The 24,337-nt window shown below is 41.1% G+C and overlaps 1 protein-coding gene across 5 annotated transcripts in view; it reads right to left on the bottom strand.

The window, feature by feature from the left end:
- dachd (dachshund d) overlaps positions 1 to 24,337 on the bottom strand; it is a 92,178-nt gene that overhangs the window by 42,660 nt on the left and 25,181 nt on the right. For all 5 annotated transcript variants that reach the window (XM_051404335.1, XM_051404332.1, XM_051404331.1 and 2 more), the window contains exon 2: positions 1,832 to 1,947. In XM_051404335.1, the coding sequence (XP_051260295.1) occupies positions 1,832 to 1,947 (116 nt within the window). The remainder of the gene's footprint in view (positions 1 to 1,831; positions 1,948 to 24,337) is intronic.

Raw genomic sequence — 24,337 nt, 5'->3', positions numbered from 1 at the left:
ACGGCTATGAGATTAGATATTTGTAAAACTTCCTGTATCTATGATAAGGTGAGACCTTTTGCCAAATTTGAGCTACAGCCAGCCATAGTGATAAGGCGCTGGGTAAGAAGCACCAGCATTTTGCAAATGTAACACCAGGAGAGAAATGACATGCTACTGAGTGAACAAAACATTTCATGGGAGTTTTTCTGTCTTTCTCTGCAGCCAAAATTAAACGGTGCAGTGGCTTTTTTTGTGTGGAGTCTTGGGAGTATTGGTGAAGCCTCGGGAAAAGCCGTCTGCCCACATTCTGTCTGCGTGTGCATGCGCTAACTCATCTGAAAAATGAACTAATATGACATGACATGATAGTGTAACTATTTAAGACAGTTTCTCAATGTCGTTTTTCTCTTATTATCATCAATCAGTATATTTGGACATGACAGGGAGTCCAATTAGTCGCCTGCTTAGATGCTAACTTATGTGTGGTCAATTATATTTAATTATTAATCTGTCAAAATCAGTAAATTCCTTGACATTTAATTCTTAATACTATAATCAAAACAATAAATGGTTTAATTATAACACAGAAACTGATGGAAAAGTTCTGTCTTGCCACACGTAGGAAGCTTAAGGCAGTTATGAGAAGACCAAAAACCTCAATTACTTTATCTCTGCCCCCTGAATACCCTGACTAAATGTCAAGATCATAGAGTCCCTCTGGGCTTAAAGGGGATGATATCAAAAGGCTTTTCTGTTGCTTTATGTTCCACTAAATAACACGGGTCTTTCTCATCATTGTCCTTCTCTGTGTTCACTCCGGCCTTTAAGTCCGCCTTCTATACTACAGCGCAGATAGCCAGTGACCTCACCCTATTCCCAGAGTTCAAAGCACTAGTCTGTGAGCCTCCATTGTACTGAATCACAAGGATGGCCCAATCTGTGTTTAATATTGAATTTCAAACACCTCACAGACGCTGCTTTGCTGCCCCTTGGATAAAGAGAGAGCGAGAGAGAGAGAAAAAAAACACTTCCAGATTGTTTTTACAGAGATGGAAAAATGTGTGAAAAATGTCTGTTCAGTTTTTACACACTGAAGATTATCATGTAAAACCAGCTGTGATGTTTAATTTGTTTGTGAAGTACTATAGATAATAGTTGGTCAAATACAATGTGTACTGTACAGTGAGTGAGCATTCAAAGAGCTCCGTTCGACAGCACAATATCATTAAAGACGTATCGAGAAGGAGAGCAAAATATGCAAATTAGAGCACTTACAGCCACCAACATCAAAGCAGTCACAATGAAGCCAGCCACAAATAGAACAAAAGCATTAGTTGCAATAAGACTTGGCCCAGGGGTAAGTTAGGGCACAAACGGTTGTTGTTGATTCTTGTGGCGATAAGCTTGCTTTAGCATCACCACTGCCTATGTACATATACCAGTGGAGTGGATTTAATCGCACTAATTAGAGTGCACTCAAGGCAAAATGCAACATCTACTGGAATAATCTGAGAGAAAAGATCTCCACTCCGATTTATTCTCCCCCTTTTGGTTTCCGGGGGTTGAGCAGAGGATCTGTTTTTGGTAAACGAGTGAGCGGCTGGTGTCTGGTGGTTGGGTGCATGTGTCACTTTGGACTGGCTGCCATTTCGAGGACAAGCTGCGGGGAGGCCACTGGTGGGGAGGCTATGCATGTGTGTGCTGTATATGCGTGTGTGTGTGTGTGTGTGTGTGTGTGTGTGTGTGCGTGTGTGTGTCAGTGTGCGACAGAAAGAAAGCGACCCAGACAAGAGTGAATCAGAGCCTTAGCAACAATGACAGAGCGCTACAGACAGAAGCCAAACCGTACCTGTGGGTGGCATCATGCCAGGGGACATGAGGCCAGGGACTGAGTGGGGCATGATGTGGGGGTTCTCCGGTGATGTCACACTCTGGGTCCTCTTCGGAGGCCGTCCGGGTCTGGAGCTAAAACACCGGGCAGAGAGAGGGAAGAGAGCGCGGGTGAGAGACAAGGAGGAGATTGGCAGAGGGAGGAGGGGGGTTGTGTGGGTGGTGGTGTTAGTGTGTGTGTGTGTGTGTGTGTGTGTGTGTGTGTGGGGTGTTAACATTTGGAGCACTCCAGAATGCAATTCCATTCTAAATAGCTAACATGTACTGTAAATAAATTTCTTTTCAAGGACAGTTGCTTTCTGCAGCTCAACATAATAGACTTCCATAACTAATTAGATTACACGGTGAATTCATTTCCTTTATTGAAGATCAACCACTTTTTGATGCATAATTCATAACCCGTACCTCGTTACCTGTTCCTCCGTATTAATATCCCCACACTATTTGAATTGCCTCGTTTGCATATGCTAAAATCCAGAGCGCGGCCCTCGGCCTGGAAATTACATGTTAACTTGTTATAATTATTGCAGTCAGGCCACTATTGATTTATGAGACTTTTAAAAACCAAATATGTGTAGTTCTGGTAATGAATGATATTTTAAGGTTCTTCAGGAAATTAAAAGGCAATGGCTGCCTTAGGAAATGTTCTGCTTGCTTGATTTAATGCGTGCCTTAGCTGGAAGGTGGTGTGACAGAGTGATTCAGACCTGTTGGACGGTTCTGATGGGGGAGTTTTATTACACCAAACGAGGGGCACAGATCCGGGCGTGATAAATGACTGTGCCACCTTACTGTGGAGGAGAAAAGGCCTTCAAAGCAGATACACCCCTGACTTTCCACACATCTTACTCATTCACTTATTAATACAGCTTCGAGTTGCAATCAATACCTACTTTGCTGGCTTATAGTTACAAAGAAAAGCCTACAGGGTGAAAAAAAAATGCAATGAGCATATAATGAGGGGGCAAGATCCTATAGAGGTATATTCTTTATGAACAAGGAGCTGGATGTCTCAGCTGAAGATGAATTATGGTGACTTGACACAGGTGACATATTGGCTTCATACATTATTTCACATACATTTTTAAGCTTTACCAGGATACTAAGTTCTCGCTAATATGAACTGAGTTTAATCCATCTTTAAAACCCCAAAGGGTTTCTGCAGCGTGATTTAACTATGGAAGGAAACCTGGACAAACAGGAGTCGATTTTTACAGAGAAAGGACAGGGCCTTGTCCTGGGCTTTAGAAGACATGCATGTATTCAAGTTCACTTTGGTAATAAGGGTTGGAAAGGGTGTGTCAACATGCTTATACAGAGCTACTGAAAAATTGGTTGGAAGGTGTAATTTCTTTTGTCTAATCTGAAGGAAATTCTCTCCACAACTATATCTTGATAGGTACGATATATAATAATGTAATTATTTTGGTGGCTACTTAAATACGATATGTTATATATAATATGATTCATTCATCATAAAAGCGTATTTTATTACACTATATGTTGATTTGCTAGGTAAACTCGTTGATTTCATTGTCCTGATTTGAATCTTTGTTAAATGATTTTCAATGCGACTACTGACTTATGGGGGTTTTAAAAAAAGTTTACGAGCTGTTTATGACCAACAAAGGTTTGAAATGAAATTAATGTAACCGACTGATGAGCTGTTCTGATGGCGATGGCTCATTCTGGACTTTATCAACCAGTACAGTATATGAGGCTGTTTGTGTTACAGTACATTTCACTACATTTCCCAAAGGCAGTATCTACAGAGTGATGCAGTGTTTTAGTTCAGATACCACACAGCCTTAGTAGTTGAATTTATTCAGCCGTGTCTTGTAAGGTTTATTTACCTCAGTCCTGCTAATAGAGTGCACTCGCTCTATCTGTCTGAATGTGCTGACTCTCTCATATACTGGCTCTGGAGGTTTTAGGACTAAAAGCAGACCTTCACCCAACTGCGTGTCCCTTTGGAGGGGAAATGCAAAAGTGATAGAAAGAAGTAGCGAGAAGGAGAGCGAATGACAGAAAGTGAGAGGAAGGAGAGAGAGAGAGATAGAGAGAGAAGGAGAGGGGCAGAAAGAGAAATGAGTGCCGGCTCAACCTAGGAACGTCTGGAAATGTAATTCCTATTTCTATAGAAGCACCTCTTTGATCTTATGAGAGGGAGAGATCGCACACAGTTTTGCTGTCATCACTTTCACTTGTACTCTGGCTGAATTATTTATGAAAGACCTCAATAGAGGGTATGTGATGGGTAAAAGGATTTTTTACCAACAATACTAAAAGCAAAAAGGCCCTCAAATGGACAAAAAAAATGTCACATCAACTTTAGATCATGTCAAAGGATGTGAATCCAGGTACAAAGACCCAGTTAAGTAAAGGTAATGTTTAGATAGGCTGCAAAGGAATCTGTGTGTGTGTTTGAAGGGATAGCATTTCAGCTACTCTCTGGACACAAATAACACTGGCTAGCCATGAAAGCAATATGCCAGCTGAACAGGGGCTTTGAACTGAGGAACCTCCAAGCAACAGGAAAGTCTCTCAGAAATGAAGGTTATCGTCTTCTTTTCTTAAGACCGCGTAGGTGTCAGAAACTGCACGCGCTTTAATGTAGAGGGTGTGTCGCGATTATTTTCCACTTTTATTCCATGTCTTCGCAGCCTTATGATTTCATTTAGTTTGGCGTAACGTTTCTTAACAATATGTAATTTAGTTCCTGAGGCATGCATGCAAACACCACTGCAAATCTGCTATGGTCAGAGGCATCCAGGCTAATAAGCTTGGTCCAGAGAGGAACTCAACCTGGCCTCAAACAAAAGAGCCAGGCTATTTATCAAGCAGCAGATGCTGATTCCCTAAATAGCCTGGCACAGAAACTGCTCCAAACTAGGCCATTATTGCACAAAAAAGATAGCACAACTGGATTTATGATTGGAATTTTGGTATTTCTCGCGTCTTACCCGCTGTTGTCTTCTCTAATCTTTCTTGCCTTCTTTTTCATTTTCTCCTCTCTGCTTTGAAATGTTTGAGAAAAAGAACCTCTGGGTTTTAAATTGGACTTATTTGGACAATATTATTTCTGTATTGGAGGTCAATCATGAAAGAAGTTTATTTCCTGCTTTATTTATATTTATACTAAAGATATTCAGGGCTCTCATATCTCTGGCTTTAATTAAGGAAACAAAATAGGCCCCACCAGCTTTGGGTTGGGGCCACAAATATGTTACACATCTATTCTCTCTATTTTTTTGTTTCGCTACCATGGTGAAAAGAAAATAGTGGTGAACTTTCCCTGAACCAGACTTCCTTTAATGGCCCGGCCGTGTGTTGACCCAGCAGAGTCGGCTGGAACCTGATACCATCCAACACACTACACTGCGCAGGCAATCAGATTACACGGGGCCCAACAATACACTCCACACGAGTCCAATTTCAGCGCTACAATGCAATAAAAGCACAATAATTAAATTCACGTTCTCACCCCGTTTACAGGAAGCCAACACAAGGTGATAGGTATAATAAGAGGTATAATATCGCATGAGATATCAGGACGGTTTTTGATCTCATGGCAAAATTCTGACATCTCACTATCAGACTCTTTTCTGTCGACGGAAGCAGTGACTGAGATCTTATTACCCAGAACGCCGTTAATGCAGTGATTATGATCTGTTATAAATCAATTGAAACCACAAATGTAATGTTTAGCCCAAGTGAGCACACTCCCTTAGTGGATTTAGTTACACACAAAAATCATCTGCTCCTCCCATCTTCGGATATCTTTAGGAATTCAACCTGATTATGTCAATAGTGACTCCAGTTTGCAGAGAAAGAGCATAATATTATTTCCTGGTGGTTATGATTGAGCCATTAACCTTTTATCTCAGTCTTTTGTTTGACGTTTCTAAAAGGTAAGGATGAAGATATTTATTCCATTTCCGCCCAGTCGGCCAAAACAAGCGAGTGAATCATTCCGTCTGGGGCTTGTGTAAACAAAAGGCCTCTCCAGGTCTCTGCCAATCAGGCCTTATAAAATATTAACCCAATGTCATTGCCCTTTTAAAATCTCTCACCTAGAATTCCCTAATTGTTCCTTTTCTTTATCTCTCCAGTGCAGAGAGTAAATAAATTAACAAAATAGCTTTTATCGCCCTGAGTAACCTTTTAACTGAAGGATTATCTGGGGTTTATTTTTCATTTCTCTCACAGCGATAGCAGAGCATGCCCCATTGATTGGTTTGCTGGGGTGGTGACCAGCCATGAAAACAAGGTCTTATTGATAAAACAAAGCAGCTCCTTACCTTTTAAGTGCCAGGTCAGGCAGAAATTCAGAGGCCTCAGACCATCAGGGGGCCTGGATATGCTGAGTTTATAGTTTTTTTTTTTTATTTGGTTCAATCAAACAGTTTAACAATATGCGCGAAACTCCCCCGAGAGGTTAACTATGTTTGTTGAAAGACAGGGATAACATGGCTGTGGTGTATTACTACCAATTTAAAATCCCCACAGATAAGACAAACAGGGTTGGTTGAGGCGAAAAGATGAACTTTAATTCTAGAAATTAGCTATTTTTGAAACAAGCTCTACTGTTTGTTTTCTCCACTTTGAAGAAAAAGCTGCCTTGTGGCAATAAAGGCAAGACTGACACGGAAGTAGAAACATTCAATCCAAGCTACAGTCAGAAATGAACACATACTGATTTCCCACTGTGGATTTGGTGTGATATCATATATGTCTAATTAATTAATCAGCTGATCTGAATGCGATCTCAGTTCTCTGGTTCCCACCTGGTTCAGCTGCCTTTAGCTCTGCCGTGCAGAACATAATGATGTTAGCAAACACAGCAGCACAGATAACATCCCTGCCAATGCAAACTAACAGATGAGGAACCAAGAAGTGTTTTATTAATCATCTACACTTTTCCTTTTGAAGGCGATATCTTTTCGTTAACTTCTCACAATGTTAAACTTCTATTCCATCTCGTGCCTGATCGCCGTAGGGGTCGCCACAAACTAATCAGCAACTATTTGATGATTGAGTCATCATTCAAGCAAGCAACGATGCCAAGCATTCTCTGGTTTTAGCGTCCTAAATGTACGGATTGGCTGCTTTTCTCTGAATATCTTTGGGTTTAAGTCTGGAGAGACAAACAAGCAATGCTAGGATGATTAGAATAAATAAAATTAGAAGCGTTTTTAAGACCAAACAATTAATATTATTGTAATATATTAATTGATCATGAAAATAACTGTTACACAACTGCAATGTGAATAATAATCCTAATCATAACAATGTGATGAAACAAAAGCACTGAAAATGACAGGAATATATGTTGCCTTCAACAAAAAGGAGGGAAAAAAAGATGATTTATACTTCCTGCTGACCTTGGCAGTCTATTGGTTGTGATGATCATAATCTCGGAGTCACAGTGTGATACATGGGAATGTATTCACTCATCCATCTTTTTCATGCATCCATCTATCCTCACCCTCATCTTGTATCTGTATTTGCATTGAACCTATTCTTGGATTATCTCAATCAGCTTCCCCTTGCACCTGTCAAACACCGCCTCGCACAGGTAGCCACATCGCGCTTATCTGATCTAGATAGCTGGATTACAGCGAGTTTGTGAGTGCGAGGGGAGAAAAAAAACAACACACTTTTATTTATTAGGGGTAGGAACAGCTGCATCCGCCTGCAAACTGTGAACCTTTGTGACGGAACAATATATCACAGATCAAATGGTGTGAAATCAAAGGCGGGAGAGAGTTAGCATCAATCCCACTAAAACCCCTTTTAAAGTGCTGTCTGTGCTCTGATCCCTGTGTGGACTAATGTGCAGGGTTGAGATCAGTAGTAGTTGAGAGAGTGGGTGCCTTCCTGGTGCCTTTGTCTGGGCTCAGGCCTGATTAGAAGCACGCTGGGTGAGCCCATCACAGAGGCTGATGGTACGGAGGAACTCTGTCCACAAGGCCAGTGTCATGAAAACCACAGCCCGGCTTCAGGAGAAAACCACTGTTACAGTAGCTACAAAGAGCTTCCCCTTGTAATCACATTCTATTAGAGCTGTTTGAAGCCTCTCAGCTGTGAAATAGAATCTAAAAAAGATCTAAAACACGATAAATTGCTGATTATTCCCATGCATCATTAATGTTAAAAGCTGATTTCATAATTGTATGTCCCATAACTAGTCCAAGATTGTTTAGTATCACATCAACAGACTCTGATAATGAGTAAGCAGACTTTCTACATCGCAAGAACTGATGAGGAAAGCCTAATTGGTTGACTTTTCCATGCCTAATGGATGATTCTCTTAATTAAAAAGATACTGTACCAAATGTTAGAAATCAGATAGCGCTTAAAGTAAATGCAGTTAATCAAATGTATGAGAATGAGCAGTTCCAGGAAAGCCTAAATGAGATTGGTAGATATGATTTTGCTCCAATATTTATTAATTGCAAGTGCCTTTGGTTAGCAAAACAGAACAGGTCTTATCTTCAAACTGCGAGGAAATTTCATCTAACCACTCTCACTGATCTCTCTTTTTCATGAACTGCGATGCATATGAAACAAGTCTTCAAAACAAGGCTTTAAAAACTTACCCAGTCAGGGTGCCTTTGAGGATATTTAATTAAAATCTAATCCTGCATTCATTAAGGCTCACATAAATTAAGCTGTCATTCATAAGATTTATGGATTCTCATTTGCATATTGCATACAATTCATCAATTACTCAAGTATGAAAGGAGCGCATTTCCCTTGGAGCTGCCTGCTAGCCTGCCAACATTTGAAATGAGAGAAAGAGCACGACTGTCAGGCATTCACTGCAAACTTTTCCCCACAATGTCTGTGCACTGATTAATCTCATTTTCTAGGCATCCCTTACAAGATTGTACACAGTCCAGCTGCACTTTTCAATTATTTCTCCTGTCCTCTCAACTAACTTTGAAAGCAGGACGGGCTAAATGTGGACTGGGGGCTACTTTAGTCTTTATGTATATAACATGTCTTTTTGCCAGGGTAATCATAAATTAGAGAGAGGGGTTTTAGAGATCCTAATGGAAAGGAAATGTAGTAATTTTATTGCAAATCCCATCAGGCAAATATTCTGCATGCTATAATAGCATATTTCCTGTCACATTTAGAGAGGAATACATCCAGCAGGCATTCTGACAGAGGGAGAAAGAGCGAGAAAAAGACAGAGGGGGGAGGGAGGGTGGACGGATGAGAGAGACAGAGAGAGAGAGAGAGAGAGAGAGAGAGTTGCAGAGAGAAAACAAAAGACAGGGGGAGAATCTTAGTGCTAAACACATAAAAACTCCCCTTTTGGACGTGAGGCTATGGGAAACACAGTATGGAGTAAGTGCTTAAACCAAGCGGAGCGTGAACGCATCTAAGATAAAAGGTCAGGCAAAAACAAACAGACCACTCGCGAGGACGAATGGAATTAATTGACTCATTAATATGCATGGCTAATAAAGCTCAAAATCCTAAAACAAAAATCATTGTCAACCATTCCCTTTTAATGGCTCTTATTTTCAGCTTGAGAAGAGCTAGTCTACAGGGTGTATCAATCTTAGGAGGGGTGGAGTTCCTCCACCAAACAGGCTTGGGGTAACCTCGGTGTTGTATGCTCATGTCCTCCCCAGCAGACAAAGGCAGAGTTGTTCTGGTGGAGGGATTAATTGAGAATTAATCCCAGTTTCTGGCAGTGGAACAGACCGGCAGTTAGAAGTGAAAGTCATCCTGAAGGGTAGTTAATTGGTTCCCCATAGCAAAAGCTTTGGAGAACAGAAATCAAGCTGCATTTTCATTAATCCTCCCCATTGTTTTGTGAAATTGTTGTGGAGAGTGACTTCAGATAGAGTCAATAGTTAAGGCTTTTAATTTGCTTTTAATTCTGCCAGTGGGGTGACAATTAACAAACCCCAAAGAACAATAGCTGTGAAAATTATGCGTTCGATTGACTCTAAACGACTCTGAAATCAAAAACCGATAAGCAATTAATATACTGTACTCTACAAATGGTAAGTACCTCCAACATGCTTGATGCGCTCCATCTCGCGCTGTCTCTCCCTCCAGCTCTCTCTCTCTCTCTCTCTATCACTCTCTCACCACTAAAGCTTTTGAACTTTGGGAATAGCACCACCAGATTGTCGGATGTGATTAATTTCAGGTCTAAATGGACACAACAGACAGAAAGGGTGATGTAATCATAACACGAGGAGACACAGTGACTAACAGCAGAGATGGAGGAGGAGGAAAAAGCAGGGGAAAAAGAGAGACAAGAGCTAAAGATGTAGATGGAGAGACAGCGACGACTCACAAACACACACTAAGCTAAACAGGAAGACCGTGGTGATTAGCATTAATTGCACTGAGGATTGGAATCCTGTGTGAAACATTAAACAAAAATTATCTACTGTTTATTCACTTTTTTCCCTGTGATTTTCTTTTTTTCAATAATTAATGAAAAGTAAATACTTGGAGGAGTCCAAAAATGATCTGGGGAGGAAAAGAAATGTTTACATAATCAGGAAAAACGTTTCTGTCTTCTCTCTCTCTCTCTCTCTCTGTATACATGGAAAGGTTAGGGCTCGAGTCTGTTTCTCACTGTTTCTCACTGTTTCCCCATCAGAAGTAACAGTGTCTGTTCCCCCGAGTGTCGACTGCTGTGAGAGTGTTTGCATATTTAGATACAAGCAGCCCTGTTTATGCAGCCCCACTCTCTGCTGCTCAAGTTCACTCCAACGCAAGCCCTGATCAATTTGGCCAGCTGTGCTTTAAATGCTGTTTACAACAATAACATCGCAGCTAACAGAGCAGAGCCTAGCGTGCAAACATACACACACACACACACACACACACACTTCCCGGAGAGAGAGAGCGAGAGAGAGAGAACTTCAGAGGAAGCCCCCAGCTTGCACATTCCCAGACGAGCATTTGTACTGAGTTAAAGACGAATCAAAGTCTGACTCCTCTGCAAGACACGGAAGTATTGGATTCCGTCTGTGTACATCTCTGTGATCCTCCCGGAAGAATCTCAAAGAGAGGAAATAACAGGAACTCAAACTACAGTCCCACCCTGAAGTGGGCCAAATTGAAGGTGGCACGTACCAGTTACAGGCTTTATTCCTGATGAGTGACTGGCATTGAGAGCAAAACATAATGTCAGGCTCGCTGAAATCCCCCGCATTCACAACAATTGCTTTCGACAAGCAGCCGCGCGTTTCACAAATAAATCTGTTTGGGTGAGGTACTACATTCCTTGAGACTTCAGATTTCTCTTAAAAGCTTCATAAGAGGAAAAAAACAAAGGAAAAAAAACTCCATTGAAGCCTGGCAGGAGAGCAAATAGGCCTGCTCAGCAGATAGCAGTGAAGCTGCTGCTGGTGTCCTCTTGCTTGATGATATAATTCTTAATGTACAGCCTGACTAGACATAAATCTTACCCAAGCATCACCTCACCTGAATTCTTTTCTCCCTCTCTCGCTCTTTCTCTCTCTCTCATGATGAATTGTTTGCTACATCTTGGAGACTAAAACCCTTCAACCTCTTCAAACCCGGGTTTCTAATAACGCGTAGGTGCTGGGGAGAGGTGACAGCATGATGAATATCACAACAGACAGCTCCAATATGGGACAATTTTACCAGATCGATATCTCACTGCAATATCAGAGAAAAGGAGCTGATATTAGTCTACACAGTGTATTACAGATGGGGTACATTTCTTCTCCCTGCACTCCTGGTGAACCTAGGCTATATTTCATCCATGTCGGCAATGGTTTACACACTCACAAATGCTCTGGAAACTAATCATAGCATGGTAGCCACGCCAGATGCATCTGCTTAAAATTATCCATATGTGTGACGCGCCCATAACCCCTTGTTCAACACCGCGATGGACTTGCAAATAAACTGTGAATCACATTAGAGGATGTTACAGACCATTATTTCTAGTGAGAACAAATGTTTTGTCACATTCTAATAGAGAGATCACGGCTCTCATGTGGGAGATGTGGCTTTTGAAAAGGAAGGCTGAGGCAAAAAAGGGTTTCTCACATTTGAAAAAAAGAAATAAAAATAACTACATAGCTAGATCACAAAGTAAAACGTGGAAATAAAGGTGAAAATACAGATTATTTGCCACAGACGTCAGTAACTATTCAATGCACCGGTGGAAATTTCACACAATTTCAATGTGAAATTTCACACAGGAATTGCATAATAATAACAAAAAGCCTTTATTTATATAGCTCCTTTCATACAGGGGCTGTACCTCAAAGGGCTTTACAATAAAGTGAAGAAACAAGTGTGCAATACAAGCAAGCAATCAGATGAACAGGTATGCTAAGAAAAACAAAATATGTGAAAGATAGAAGATTGAAGTAGAACAAAGGAAGGCGTAAAGCAATAAAATATGTAAATGATAAGAATAAAACAAAGGAAGAGTGACAGATGAAGAAATAGGTTTTCAATTGAGGTTAAAAAAATGTTCACAGAGCATGCATCTCTTATAGCCTTGGGTAGGTAATCGCAAATGTTTGGTGCAGTTAAAAAAGGCTGAGCCGTGTACTTTTGTGTGTTAACTTTGTATTTAATAAAAAACAACAGCAGAGGCACCAAGATAACAATTATAAAACGACAAAGAATTTGACCAGAGTCCTTTAAAATTCTGTTGGAAAAAAACAATGGACTAATTAGGTCCACAATTACTAAAGCTGCCTCAAACAAAGAAAAAGTTTGAGTTTAAAGAAATATATCATCTCACAGCATATTTTTTTATGTGATCTTCCAAATAAATGGAATTGTTTTTGAATTGAGATCAAATGGTACATACATACATATCTCTGTGTGCGCGTGTCATTAGAAGTCTGAGTTTAATTTGCAGTAAATTATGGTTCAGGGGATTCATCACAGTACAAACATTTGTTGAGCCCTAGATGAATAAATCAATCACCAACACTCACTGACAAATTAACTGACACAGTTCTCTTTGTCAACCTCCATGCGAAACAACGTGGTCAAGTAACGTGTGCCTGAAGAAATCGAATGAGACACCTTTTACTTCCAAGGGAGACAGATGCATATAGGGAGAGAGAGAGAGAGAGAGAGAGAGAGAGGGAATGACAGAGAGACTGAAGGAGAGAGTGCAGACATTGCTAATATCTTCCCTCTCCAGGGGGCCGGGGCTGAGGGCCCCTCTGCTGTCAGCAGCAATAGGACCAGTCTTTTTGTGAGTGCCCAAGGTTCCTTAAGGGCTATTAATGGAACACAGTCTCCCTTGTGCAGAGAACTTGTCAGTGTTTCATTAGAGACTGATAAACATATAATACATAAGTGTCAAACAGTGTGTGTGCAGTGCGATGCCACGGCGGGAGGGGGACAGGATTTTGGGATTGCAGTACAACAGTCATTCCCATGCTCTGCACTGACAATATTAATGATTTCACAAAGGAGGAGGAGTGCAGGGGACACATCGAGACCTGTGGAGCATGCACCGCAGAGAGGAAGCCTATAACTGGGGTGCAGCTTGGCAAACACTGAATTGTATTATAGTCTTGAATGGTGATCTAAGTAAAGAAAAGTAATCTCGGGTCGACACCTAGCCAAGATAAGACATGCTGGCATATTCCTGTTGTTCTCTTCTAGCAGACTGAGCCCAAAAGTAAAAGAAAAAGAAATACATCATATTCAATTAAAGTTCTTTTTTCACCCCTACTGAACAAATCAGCCCACAGCTGGGACTCCGGGTCTAGTTCACAAAGTCCTTTTGATCATTTTGTGGCAGTAAGAGAGTTTGGAGTCCCATGGAGTATGGGACCGAGCTGATCTTATTATGATAATTGGGATACATCAACTTCAGATAGCACTAATGGAGTGAGATTTCAGTGATCAAGAGCACATATTCGACTGTAGAAGCAAGTTCACTTCTTTTTTTTTTTAGAAGGAGTTATTATGCAATGCTCTGGTTGTGTTCCCAGTAGGCAGCTACTGAGACCGCCAGCACAACTGAGAGTATGCTTTTAGCTTTGGTGTCGGAAGCAACGCTACACTCCGTGACGTTTAGCGCTGAAGAGAGGTGTTACTCTGGTGAAGTTACATCCATTTCCCCACGAGTGAGTAATTGGTTACCATGACCATTAATCAGTTAATCTTCTCTTTTTACCCCCTCTCTTCAACAGAGAAATATCAGAGGTTCAATAATTAAAAACGTGTCAGGTGAAAGTCCAACGTGCTTCCTCACACTGTATGTTCTCACATTCCCTGCTTTGTTCATCTTATTAACCTCCTCTCCGCTCGCCGCGCCTTTAAATGAAATCTTTAGCCCCTTACATGTGAAATTAAAACTGCCCTCCCTTGAGCGCTTTTAATTATTCTTCTTCAGGAGAAACTTCCACTTCCACTTTTGTCAGGGCGGCCTTCTTTCTTCCCAGTCGCCCTTTCCTCACTCCCACTTGCTGCCCAGGTCTGTCATGCTTCACTCCTCCCTCCAGCCCGTTGCTCCCTTTTTTTTTTTTTTTTTTTTTCTCTTCTTCTGCGGGTCTGTTTAATTCTCACCTTGCTCTGCCCTTGTCATCAAGCCGTTGAAGCACAAAGCCAGGAGCAAGGGAGTGTTTACTCATTTCCCCACTACATTACCCCTCCTATTAATCACTGCATGGAAACTTCTGGACACTGAAACATCTCTGCAGTCGCTGCCCCAGCTGCCCCCTATGCTAACAGGGCCAACTTTAAATAACTGGCATTCTGAACATTATCTTGTATTATTTTAAAGTTGCTAACACAGTCAGAGTCCACTGTGAACAACCTGTTTATCTAAGCAAACTCCCTCAAGCCAAGACTGGGTTCAATAGGTCAAATATTTGAAAATGTATTTTTCTAAATGCTTCAAATTAAGCCTTTTATGGAAACTAAACCCAATGATGGCTCTTGACGAACACAAAGTTGAAGTAAACACGAGTTGGTTGACATTGAAATGCATGATACATTATGTGCACACAGGACGGGCAGAGGTTAGTGTCTCTAATTAATCAAATTTAATTGCATGTAAATTGTATTTTAAATGCAGATGAGGGGGGAAAAAGCTGTTTTTTGAGGAGGAGAATGCACCCTCTTGTTACTCTTCACTTGTTCTATTTGCTGAGATCAGAGAGTAGAAAAGTGGACAGTTTGTCAAAAATAAGCTGCCTTTAGCTGCTGCCTTATATTCAGGTTTCTATTGAGAAATACTTCACTTTTTTCTATAAGGTCTTAGGACAAGGACAAGGGGGGAAAACCCAAATAAATAGAGAGAGAGAGAATTTGATTCAGAGCCCTACATGTCCACACTGCCCTGTGAACAAGGCAAAGCTGCTGCAAAGGATTCTTATGAAATTCAATTAACACACCAACAGCTTTCCTTTTCTCTCCTGCCCTAATTCCCACATTCCCGCTGAAATGACTGCATTCCCAGCGATTATGCTAACCGCTTGGAGTGCACCATAAATTCACAGGTCTGGGAAGGGCTGTAACGAGAGCTCCTTAAATATGGGAAGGAGACGTTTGAGAAGATGGATCGCCGTGGGCTGGCGGTCGACCGGCAGTGGGCAGGGGGAACTTGTTTGTGAAACACATGCTACTAGCTGCTATACTGCCTCTAATGAGGCTATGGACATAAGCAACATTATCATTAATGATTGAACCCCTCCTTTTCCCGCTTTCGCTTCATTTTTTTCTTTTTCTTTTTCTGCCACAGCCCCCTGTCCTTTTGCAATTACTGTTTTACTGGATAGCCCAGGGCGGCAGGCGGCATGTGTGTCGGCTATATATGGGAGAAAGAAAGAACCCAAAATATTTGAAATTCAAATAAACGAGTAATGTAAATAGTTTTGAGAGAGTTTACCCAGTGAACAATGGCCCCTTATGAGACACAAGTGCGACAGAGGGAGAGAGAACAGGACTGTTGGTGTGGGGATCGGAGCGGTGGGGGTTGGAGGGATGATCCAACACAATGTGGCCCTTCTCCTAAAGCAACTTGTTATCAGGCGCTACGCAGAGCCCCCCATTCAATCTGCATTTAAATACATTTCAGTCCACTCACTCATTTGCATTCATTTCTCCCATTATATTTGAAAATGGCCAAATGTCTAGCCAGCACAATGTGGGAGCCTATCACCGGCCAGGGGAAGCCCACACCTGATGCCAATTTAGCCCGCTTGGATCTATTCATTGCCATGGCCTGATCTGACAACTCCAGCTCTTCCCCATCCAGGAGACTTTTCAATTGGATCTGCTTGTGGTGACAAAATTGTTTTGCTCATTGAGTTTTTCTTTCTTCTTCTGTTTCCCTCCCCCCTTCCCGTCTCGCTCTCCCTCTCTCATCGTCACTCCCTCCGTCTGTGAGTCTGGGTGTCTATTTGGGAGCCATGGGAAAAGGAGAGGCAAATGATTCTCAGTGGCTTCTGATTTCCACTATTTGTTCAGCATTAGGCCCACTTATCTCTGAAAGAAAAAGCAACATGTGGAGAGAAAGTGACAGGCAGAAACTCAGCCTCACTAACAGGCCTATTGTGTGCTGAAGATCTGCATTCAAACATGAGGGGCCCTCTAACTCTTTCTCTCGCTCAGCCTCTCTCTCTCCCTCTCGCGCGCTATAAAACGCACACATACTTGTGCATAGACCTCTGTCGCAGTCAATTACTGCTGCTAATCTGTACTGCAATGGAGAGTAAATATTTCATTACTTTTTCAAATAAACAGTTGGTCTGAGCCCATGAAGTGTCATCTATCCTGTGAAAGGAGCGGTGACGTTCACATTCAATTACACCAAAAAACCGCCAAGCTACTGAAGTGGAGTTTTTTGTGCTGAGAGCACACTACTTAAATCATTAGACTTGGTAGCAACATCTTGAGATGAAAAGCTGAGTGGAGAGCCCACCATTTACACTACAGCACCTTTTCTTCGGCCCAAAAACATTCTGCGAGCGCAGGCCCCCCGCCTCCTCTTCCTCAATAATGCTCTGTTCCCCCGCTTTTATGCCTCACAGAAAAGTTCATCAGAGTTGGTGTCTACGCAGCACGACACAGGCACACAACACTGTCTTCTCCGCGACATGCTAACTAAGTAGTGTTGTGTGAGATTAGCAGATGAAATAATGCAAGGAGCGGGGAGGGCAGGAGGGGCGGGGGGACTGGCGGGGGGTTGACAGAGAGATCCCAGAGTCTACTGCTCATTAATCACTGCAGCGTCTTTGACCTTTCATTTGCCAAGGGCGCAAAAAGAGGAGGAGGAGGGTGGCCGCTGCTGCTAACGCTGCCCAGGAAAGAAGGAAGGCGAGCTAGAGTGAGAGAAAAGGCTGGAGAAGGAGCTAAAAAGATGACCAAGAGACTGTGTGGTGGTAGAGAGATATGCTGAAGTCCAGAGAAGACACCACAACACATTCTTAATGAAGAGTGAAATTAATCAGCTTCACGGGCTGTTAGATGAATCAGGCATTTCCCAGCCCCTAGGTGGTATCAGCTGCTCTGCTTCGCTCGCCAGGCCTGATAAAGACCGATAGGCCCCTTGCCCATTTACACATGTTATTAAAAGAATTACAAAGATGTCTGCTCGGCTCCCTCCCTTCACACCAGCCTGGGCTTTGGGAACCGGGTGCTGGAAATGGCAGGAGGGTGTGACATTAGCGTCAGACGTATTTTTAGCGTCTGGATGCTCAGCCCTTAGTTACCAGGTGGGATGAGATCACTGAAGGCAGCCGGGCAGCACTGGCGGAGGTGAGAAAAGCTTGACACACTACAGCTATGGAAGAGAGGTGTGTGTATTTGCATGCGTGTCTGACAGAGAGCGAGAGAGAGAGAAGAGCGTAAGTGACAGAGAGAGAAGTTGCGCAGCTGTAAAAAGCTGGATTGTGACCCTGCTTTCGACACTTGTGTTGATTGACATGTAGAATGATGCCTGTTATACATCATTACATCTCTATTGTCTATTGTAACATGGAAACACACTCCTGTAATTAGATAATGAAGTCTGAATGTTTCACAACAAGAGCGTAATAAAAAAAAAATACTCTGGTCTAAATAATTAAGCTACAAATAAGCATGAGAGAAAATAAATGATAATGCGGGCTAATCAAGTGAAAGTAATGACACTTTGGGAATCAATACAGGGGAAATGAGTGATACAAGTGAAGTTTAGTTTAGCATCAAATATGGTGGGCAGTTATTAAAATACATTTAAGCTTATTTTTAACCCTAATTGATGTTCAAGGTTAATCTAATCAGACCAATTGTACCTCTGAAGAGCCTGCTCCAGTTTAATTGGCTATTTTTATTGCCTCAGCGAGATTTTAATTGAAACCAAAGGGGATCTAACAACAACTGTGACATGTTGATGTCTGGGGGATAGTTATAAATATGTGACAAAATATGTGCATTATTAATGTGATTTCTTAATGCATTATTGTAATGTGTCCCCAGAAACACAGAGATATTACTTTTACGCAACAAGGAGGGGGCGGGGGGGGGCAGAAAAAAATCATTTCATCCGGAATATGTCAACAAAATAATACAGAGACATCTTCCTTTGACTTCGGGCAAATCTAGAGATTTAAATGATTAACATTCCAAAGAAAAATTTGAATTTGTCAAAAGAAAAGCTAGAGGTTATGCACAGTGCCACGAACACTGTGGAGGCACAAATCTACTCTTTAATTTACATCTCTGAGACTGTTGAGAACACCAGCCTTCATCGAGTTTGTACAACTGGCATTTTGATTAAAGTGTTAACTCAGCTGTCAGCATATTCAAAGCCTTTTTGAGGGCTTGAATTCATGGGAATGAAGAATAGTGTTACCCGTCTACGTTTGGAAAAAGCAATGAGACCATAAAAAAAGTGTAATTGATTCAAAAGAAGAGATTACATTGTGTCTGACACAGGCGTGAACGTTAGCATGAGACACCTGGATCAAATTCTGCACGGCAGCAGTAGCCATTGATGATATCGATCAGGATCATGGCTACTACGACTGCACTATGGCAAATGCACTTCCTCTCCCTCAAAGAGATCTGTGGAAATTTTCTCTTATGTCTGTATGAATGTCTCTTCATTTTTTTCCCACTTGGCAGAACTGCGATATTAGAGGTAAAAGGCTTATTAATTGCATGCCTGCTTCCTGCTGACAGATCCACTGAGAATTTACAGGCACGCAGGATTCAGCGCTGGTGGAGTGTTGTTATTTGTCCTCTAATGGATGACAGTTACTCTTTACCAGTTCTTTAAATATCAGACCTATTCCAAGACCTGCAATGACAGAGGTTAAGATAAGGAAAGATAAAGGGAGAGGCAAATTCTCCCGTATTTGCCTCTCCCTTTATCTTTCCTAAGAGTGAGAAATGGTAAAATCTTAGCAGTGCTCTGTCCTCTGTGGATGAAAAGCGGGTACAACAGGGCCAACAGTCCCACAGAAAGAGTGGAAAACACCACCTACTCAAGCCTGACATCTGTATAAAAACAAAAATAATCTGCTGTCAGCAGAATGTTCAATGACTCCTATCACCCGGGTGCTGATAAAGACTCCGGCCGCTGTAAGGATTGGGCTGTTATGCGAGGGGCTCAGTGGATCGGAATGCATGCTAATTGCCATCAGAAATATGTGGTGAGCCTTACAATTTCTGGCATTGCTCCGCACCTTGGCGAAGGACATGCCAGAAGGGTTCTAGCAAAACAAAGATTAATGAACAGTGTTGAATCGCTGTAATGCCATGTCAACAGTACCATACATTTCATTACAGAGGTCACCAGTGCTTCTGTGTTAATGCCATGCGAAAATTTTTCACAGCACAAGTCTTAGTCCTTCCAACAAGCTGAAAACAGGAGATAAACATTTTACTTGTTGGATGATATTATACTGTTGATGTGATTACACGGACCCATTTACAGTGGCCAAATGCACATTTACTCAGCCAAAGGTATGAAAAGGAAAAAAAAAAGGGCATTGAAAATGGAAAAGTTCATAGCACCGCTAGTGACCGCAGAAATATATATTCAACGTGTCAGTATAATCCAGTGTGTCAGTAAAACCTGATGCTCTAAACAGGAGCAAACCTCCCTTTTTAAATAATTGATATTTTCTGATTAAATGTGGCAGTTTGGAGATAATGAATTCTTTATAGTGTGCCTTGAGCAACTCAACAGCTTTGCCCTGCATGACAGCTTTATGGGGCGTCTTTTTGCCCAAATTTTGAAAGTTTAACCTATGTAGATCAATGTGCTTCCTTAAAAGAGTTTAATAAATTAAAGTGCAGGGGGCTTTTTTTCCTCAGCGAGCAGAAAAAGCTGATGAGACAGGTTTAGTTTAATCTCAGGCAATAGAAGTCATTAACCATTCTCCCAGGAATTAAAATATAGCTTGCCCTTTTCTTCTCTCACTTATCATTAGCATCACTTTAATCTCCCCGCGTTTCACACTGCTATTTTAATCATTACTTACTGCCTTTTGACAACTGAAGAACATGGCTTCTCCCCGCTCAGGCAATATCCTGATTTTAGCTGACAAAATGTAGGACATCATTTAAAAATATCTAAATTTCCTCTTCCCTTTTTATTCTTCTAACTTCACTTTTCAGACCCCTGAATGTCTGTCTATTTATATCAAAGAAAGCACAAAAGACAAGAGGAGATTGAGTGGACGACATTCAAAATGTAATTTGAGTTAGCAGCAAGGGTAACAAAATGTATAATACAGTTTATTTGTGTCTATCGTGTTATTTTAATGGATGGTGAACTGCACATATTGCTCTATGTGGGTCATGTAGGGTGTTGGGGGTATATTTGTCTGCCCTTGAATCAATGAACATTTACAACAGAAACCACATATCTCCAGAGCAGAATATAAATAAAGTATTATGGCCAGTGTCTCAATGACAATGACAGATGTAGGGCAAGCAATTTCTTCAACTTTTGTTTCTTTATTGTTACTGGTAACAGTAAAATTGAACAATAGGAATGGATCTGGAGCATGATTAATTTGGAAATGGTAAGAGAAAAAAAAAAGGACACAATGGCATCCAGCTGATTGCATTATATTACTGAATTTGGTATTGTGCCAAATTTGTAGTTTGGAGTGATCCAAATTCAGCACACCTCATTTTATTTCCGAACTAAATAATAGATCACCGTGGATACCATTTTGAAAGCATCATTGTGACACCGTACAAACAACCCACATCATTCCCATGAATCAGTTTTTCCAAAGAGAAAGTTCACACAGCTGTTTATGCAAATAGATACATTTTTGCGTCATTACATTTCAATTCACTGATTCAACAGTAATCCATCTAAGCTAGTGTAGTTCTCCCCTAAAATACATGAAATTGAACTAATCTGCTTTTCCCTCAGTGACTCAGTACTTCACTGTCTTTTCTAAAACTGTGCCAAGATTAAAGGCATTACCAAAGAACAGAAACCTCAAGTCCTTTAGATTAGTGTTCAATTACTTAATCCTTTAATAGAATTTGAGTTTCGTCCAAAACAACAACGTACCTCAAATGCACATTATTACTGCTGTCAAAAGCAACAAGCAGATTAAGTATAACTGTTACAGGAAGGTTTTGCTCTGATTCTGTGCACGTGCATGTCTTTTACAAGAGGGAAAACGATATATAACGATCATTTAGTGAAACATATGGATGGCATATTGTCCTAATGAGCCACACAAGCAAACGTGGAGCTTGAGACTTTGGAGTAACTTGAAGACTGCATCTAAGAACTCTCCTCTACTGAGGGGGAATAAAAGCCGCTGTTTTCCCTCCCTTCGTCATAGGGTGCACGTGAACATGAAACCAGCGCCCTCCCTCCTTTCCTCTCTTCAAAACCCCCATGCCTCCCTCCCCTTTCTCTTGCCTCAATTTAAAAATCAACACTGAACTTGTTCTCTAAACGGTTGGAAGCAGTTTATGAACATTTCAACAATAAAATCCCCTCCTCTTACATCAAAAAGAAGCTCGATTCATTTCTGATCTCTATCCAAGTTCAAAGGCTAAGTTAAAGTGATACTTCAAAGAAGCGTGTAATCAAAGACATGCAGCTGTTAAAACAATCTTTTGTTAGTTCATTGTCTTCAAACCAAACTCTTCACAAAATCCCCAAATGAAGGGAAGCAGAATCAAATAAGTTACATTCAATCATTCTGAGTGGGAGGCTTTGGTGTCATGCTAGAATAAATGCAACACTAAAGATTTACTACTATTTACAGCAGCTGAGGCAGTACAATAAGGGTGGTATCCTGCCGCAGGAAAAACTACCATGGTCCTCTTAAATATGCCAAGTGCTCGAGGCACTGTAAAATATGCCCTAGACAAAAGTGAGGCATTTTGACAAATTAAGCACCTAGTTATGAAGGCTACATTGTTATATTTGACGCTGTATCCTTGCCTCTCTGCTGCAAGGCTCTGTGTAAGCAGTATAATGTCCTATCAGTCTTTCCTCTGTGGCCTGCTGCACTGTGTCATTTGATTTCCTCCACAAGGGCAAGTTGCGACTGTATTAACAAGTCCCTATCACTACTTGATGCCATTGAAATTTTAATGCTAGACCATCCAAAGGGAGGTACATGGAACGGAGGAGAAAAAAAAAAGGGGGGAAAAAAGGAGCTTTGCCAGTCCACTGGCTTGGCTTAATTTTTTAATATGCGTTAGCACCTTGCCTTAATCCGACTCTAATGTACATCGTCAGGGGTTACTGTTGAGATAGAGAAAGGGGCTGTCAATCAAAGCTTGGTCAAATTATACCCAGACTCCATTAGATTTAAAATAGAGCGATGAGGTCTAGCGTGAGTCAATCAAATCATTTAAGGATGGCTGTTACGGTTATTACGTTCCACTTGTTATGGAACCTGCTCTTACCTTTATTACCATCGATGGCAAGTGAAAGTGAACGATCATGGGATTGCACCTGTTGTTTTCATGTTATTGTACATTGTCCTGGAACTCTTTATAATGTCTCCAATTATGTTATATTTGTGAGAGACAGATGGCTTGCAAGTGCACAGTTTTGGTTTCTCTGCATTAAAGTATTATATTATAACATTTGTATGTTTTTTTCATTACAGTACTTGTTTAGGCAGTGGCTTATGAAAAAAGCAGAAAGTATGAAAAAGCTGTAAATATCGAGTGACGGATAATACAGAAAACCTTTGAATATGATATCATATACCGTCAATGATTGATATATTAGAAATCTAATCTAATAATAATCTAATAATATATTAAGTGTAGGTGTAGTCAGGTGTACTTTACATATCGATAGTATAAAGGCTACTAACCTGTACATCAGAGGATCCAAACAGGAACAGAGCAGGACACCACATGGAAAAAGAGAAAAGAGGGGAAACAAACAAGAGAAAACGTTAGTATAATGATTAAAGAAACCTATTTTTCGAAGAGTATAACTAACTACTGCATTTACAAAGTGAGCTTGAGGGACCATAATGCGTTTCATCTCTAGAATAAAGGGTTCCACATTGTGTTTCGCTTTTTTGGACAGAACTCCTTAGATGAGCGCGATTGCCAAATAAGACAAAGCACGTACATCTGTTCTGCAAGGCGTCCACAAATTATTTGGAGGGAAAATCTGTAAGCGAATAACAGTCCAACTGACAATATGCGCAAAATGAGAATACTGTTGCGAAACATTTTCATTTGGACTGTTTGTAAACATGACATGAGCTATATAACTGCCAGGCTGCTCTTAACAGCCGCATGCCCAACTAACAGTAAAGTAGGGGAAAGACAAATTGCCAAAAATGACATTATCATTTCCGTATATGTCACAAGGCAAGTAGATCTATGTCAGCCATTGAAAAGACAGTGTGTGAACCTGCCTGCGATGTGTGTGTGTGTGTGTGTGTGTGTGTGTGTGTGTGTGTGTGTGTGTGTGTGTGTGTGTGTGTGAAAGCGAGTGAGTCTGTGTGTGTCTGACCTGCTCCATCTGGAGGATTCGAGCACTCTGGGGCTGTCACACAATAGGGAGACGAAAGCCCGCTGAAGGATAACAAATGACTTCATGGCAAAACAGCCATTGAAATTCTTTCAGTATGTGGCATTAAAAACAACTGAACAAATAGAGATAAGAAGGTGGGTAGGATTTGAAATGAGATTTTTTTTTTCGCTCTCCCCTCTCCCTTCCTCTCTGCCTCAGCTTAAAAGCTAAACAAAACAAATGGGGCTTATTACTGCAGATTACCTTACACTGGACAGATTCACCGCATGAGGCCTAGTGTAAACAATGTCTTTCTCTCCGTGTACTAACTATGTGCCATTTATAACAGAGAGCAATCATATCCACAGTGCCCATAGATAAAGCAAAATATATCCTGGCCGGCAGTTTAAAAATATAATTGTTTAAGGGGCTGTTTCCATGTGGGTTACCATAGCAAACACTGATAAACCAATTAGAGTGTGTTATATTACAGCTTATATTACCTCT

This window comes from Dicentrarchus labrax, unplaced genomic scaffold (genome assembly GCF_905237075.1).
Source record: "Dicentrarchus labrax unplaced genomic scaffold, dlabrax2021, whole genome shotgun sequence".
Classification (NCBI taxonomy): Eukaryota; Metazoa; Chordata; class Actinopteri; family Moronidae; genus Dicentrarchus; species Dicentrarchus labrax.
The sequence above is the reverse complement of the archived record's forward strand: the minus strand, read 5'-3'. Positions and strand labels throughout refer to the sequence as shown.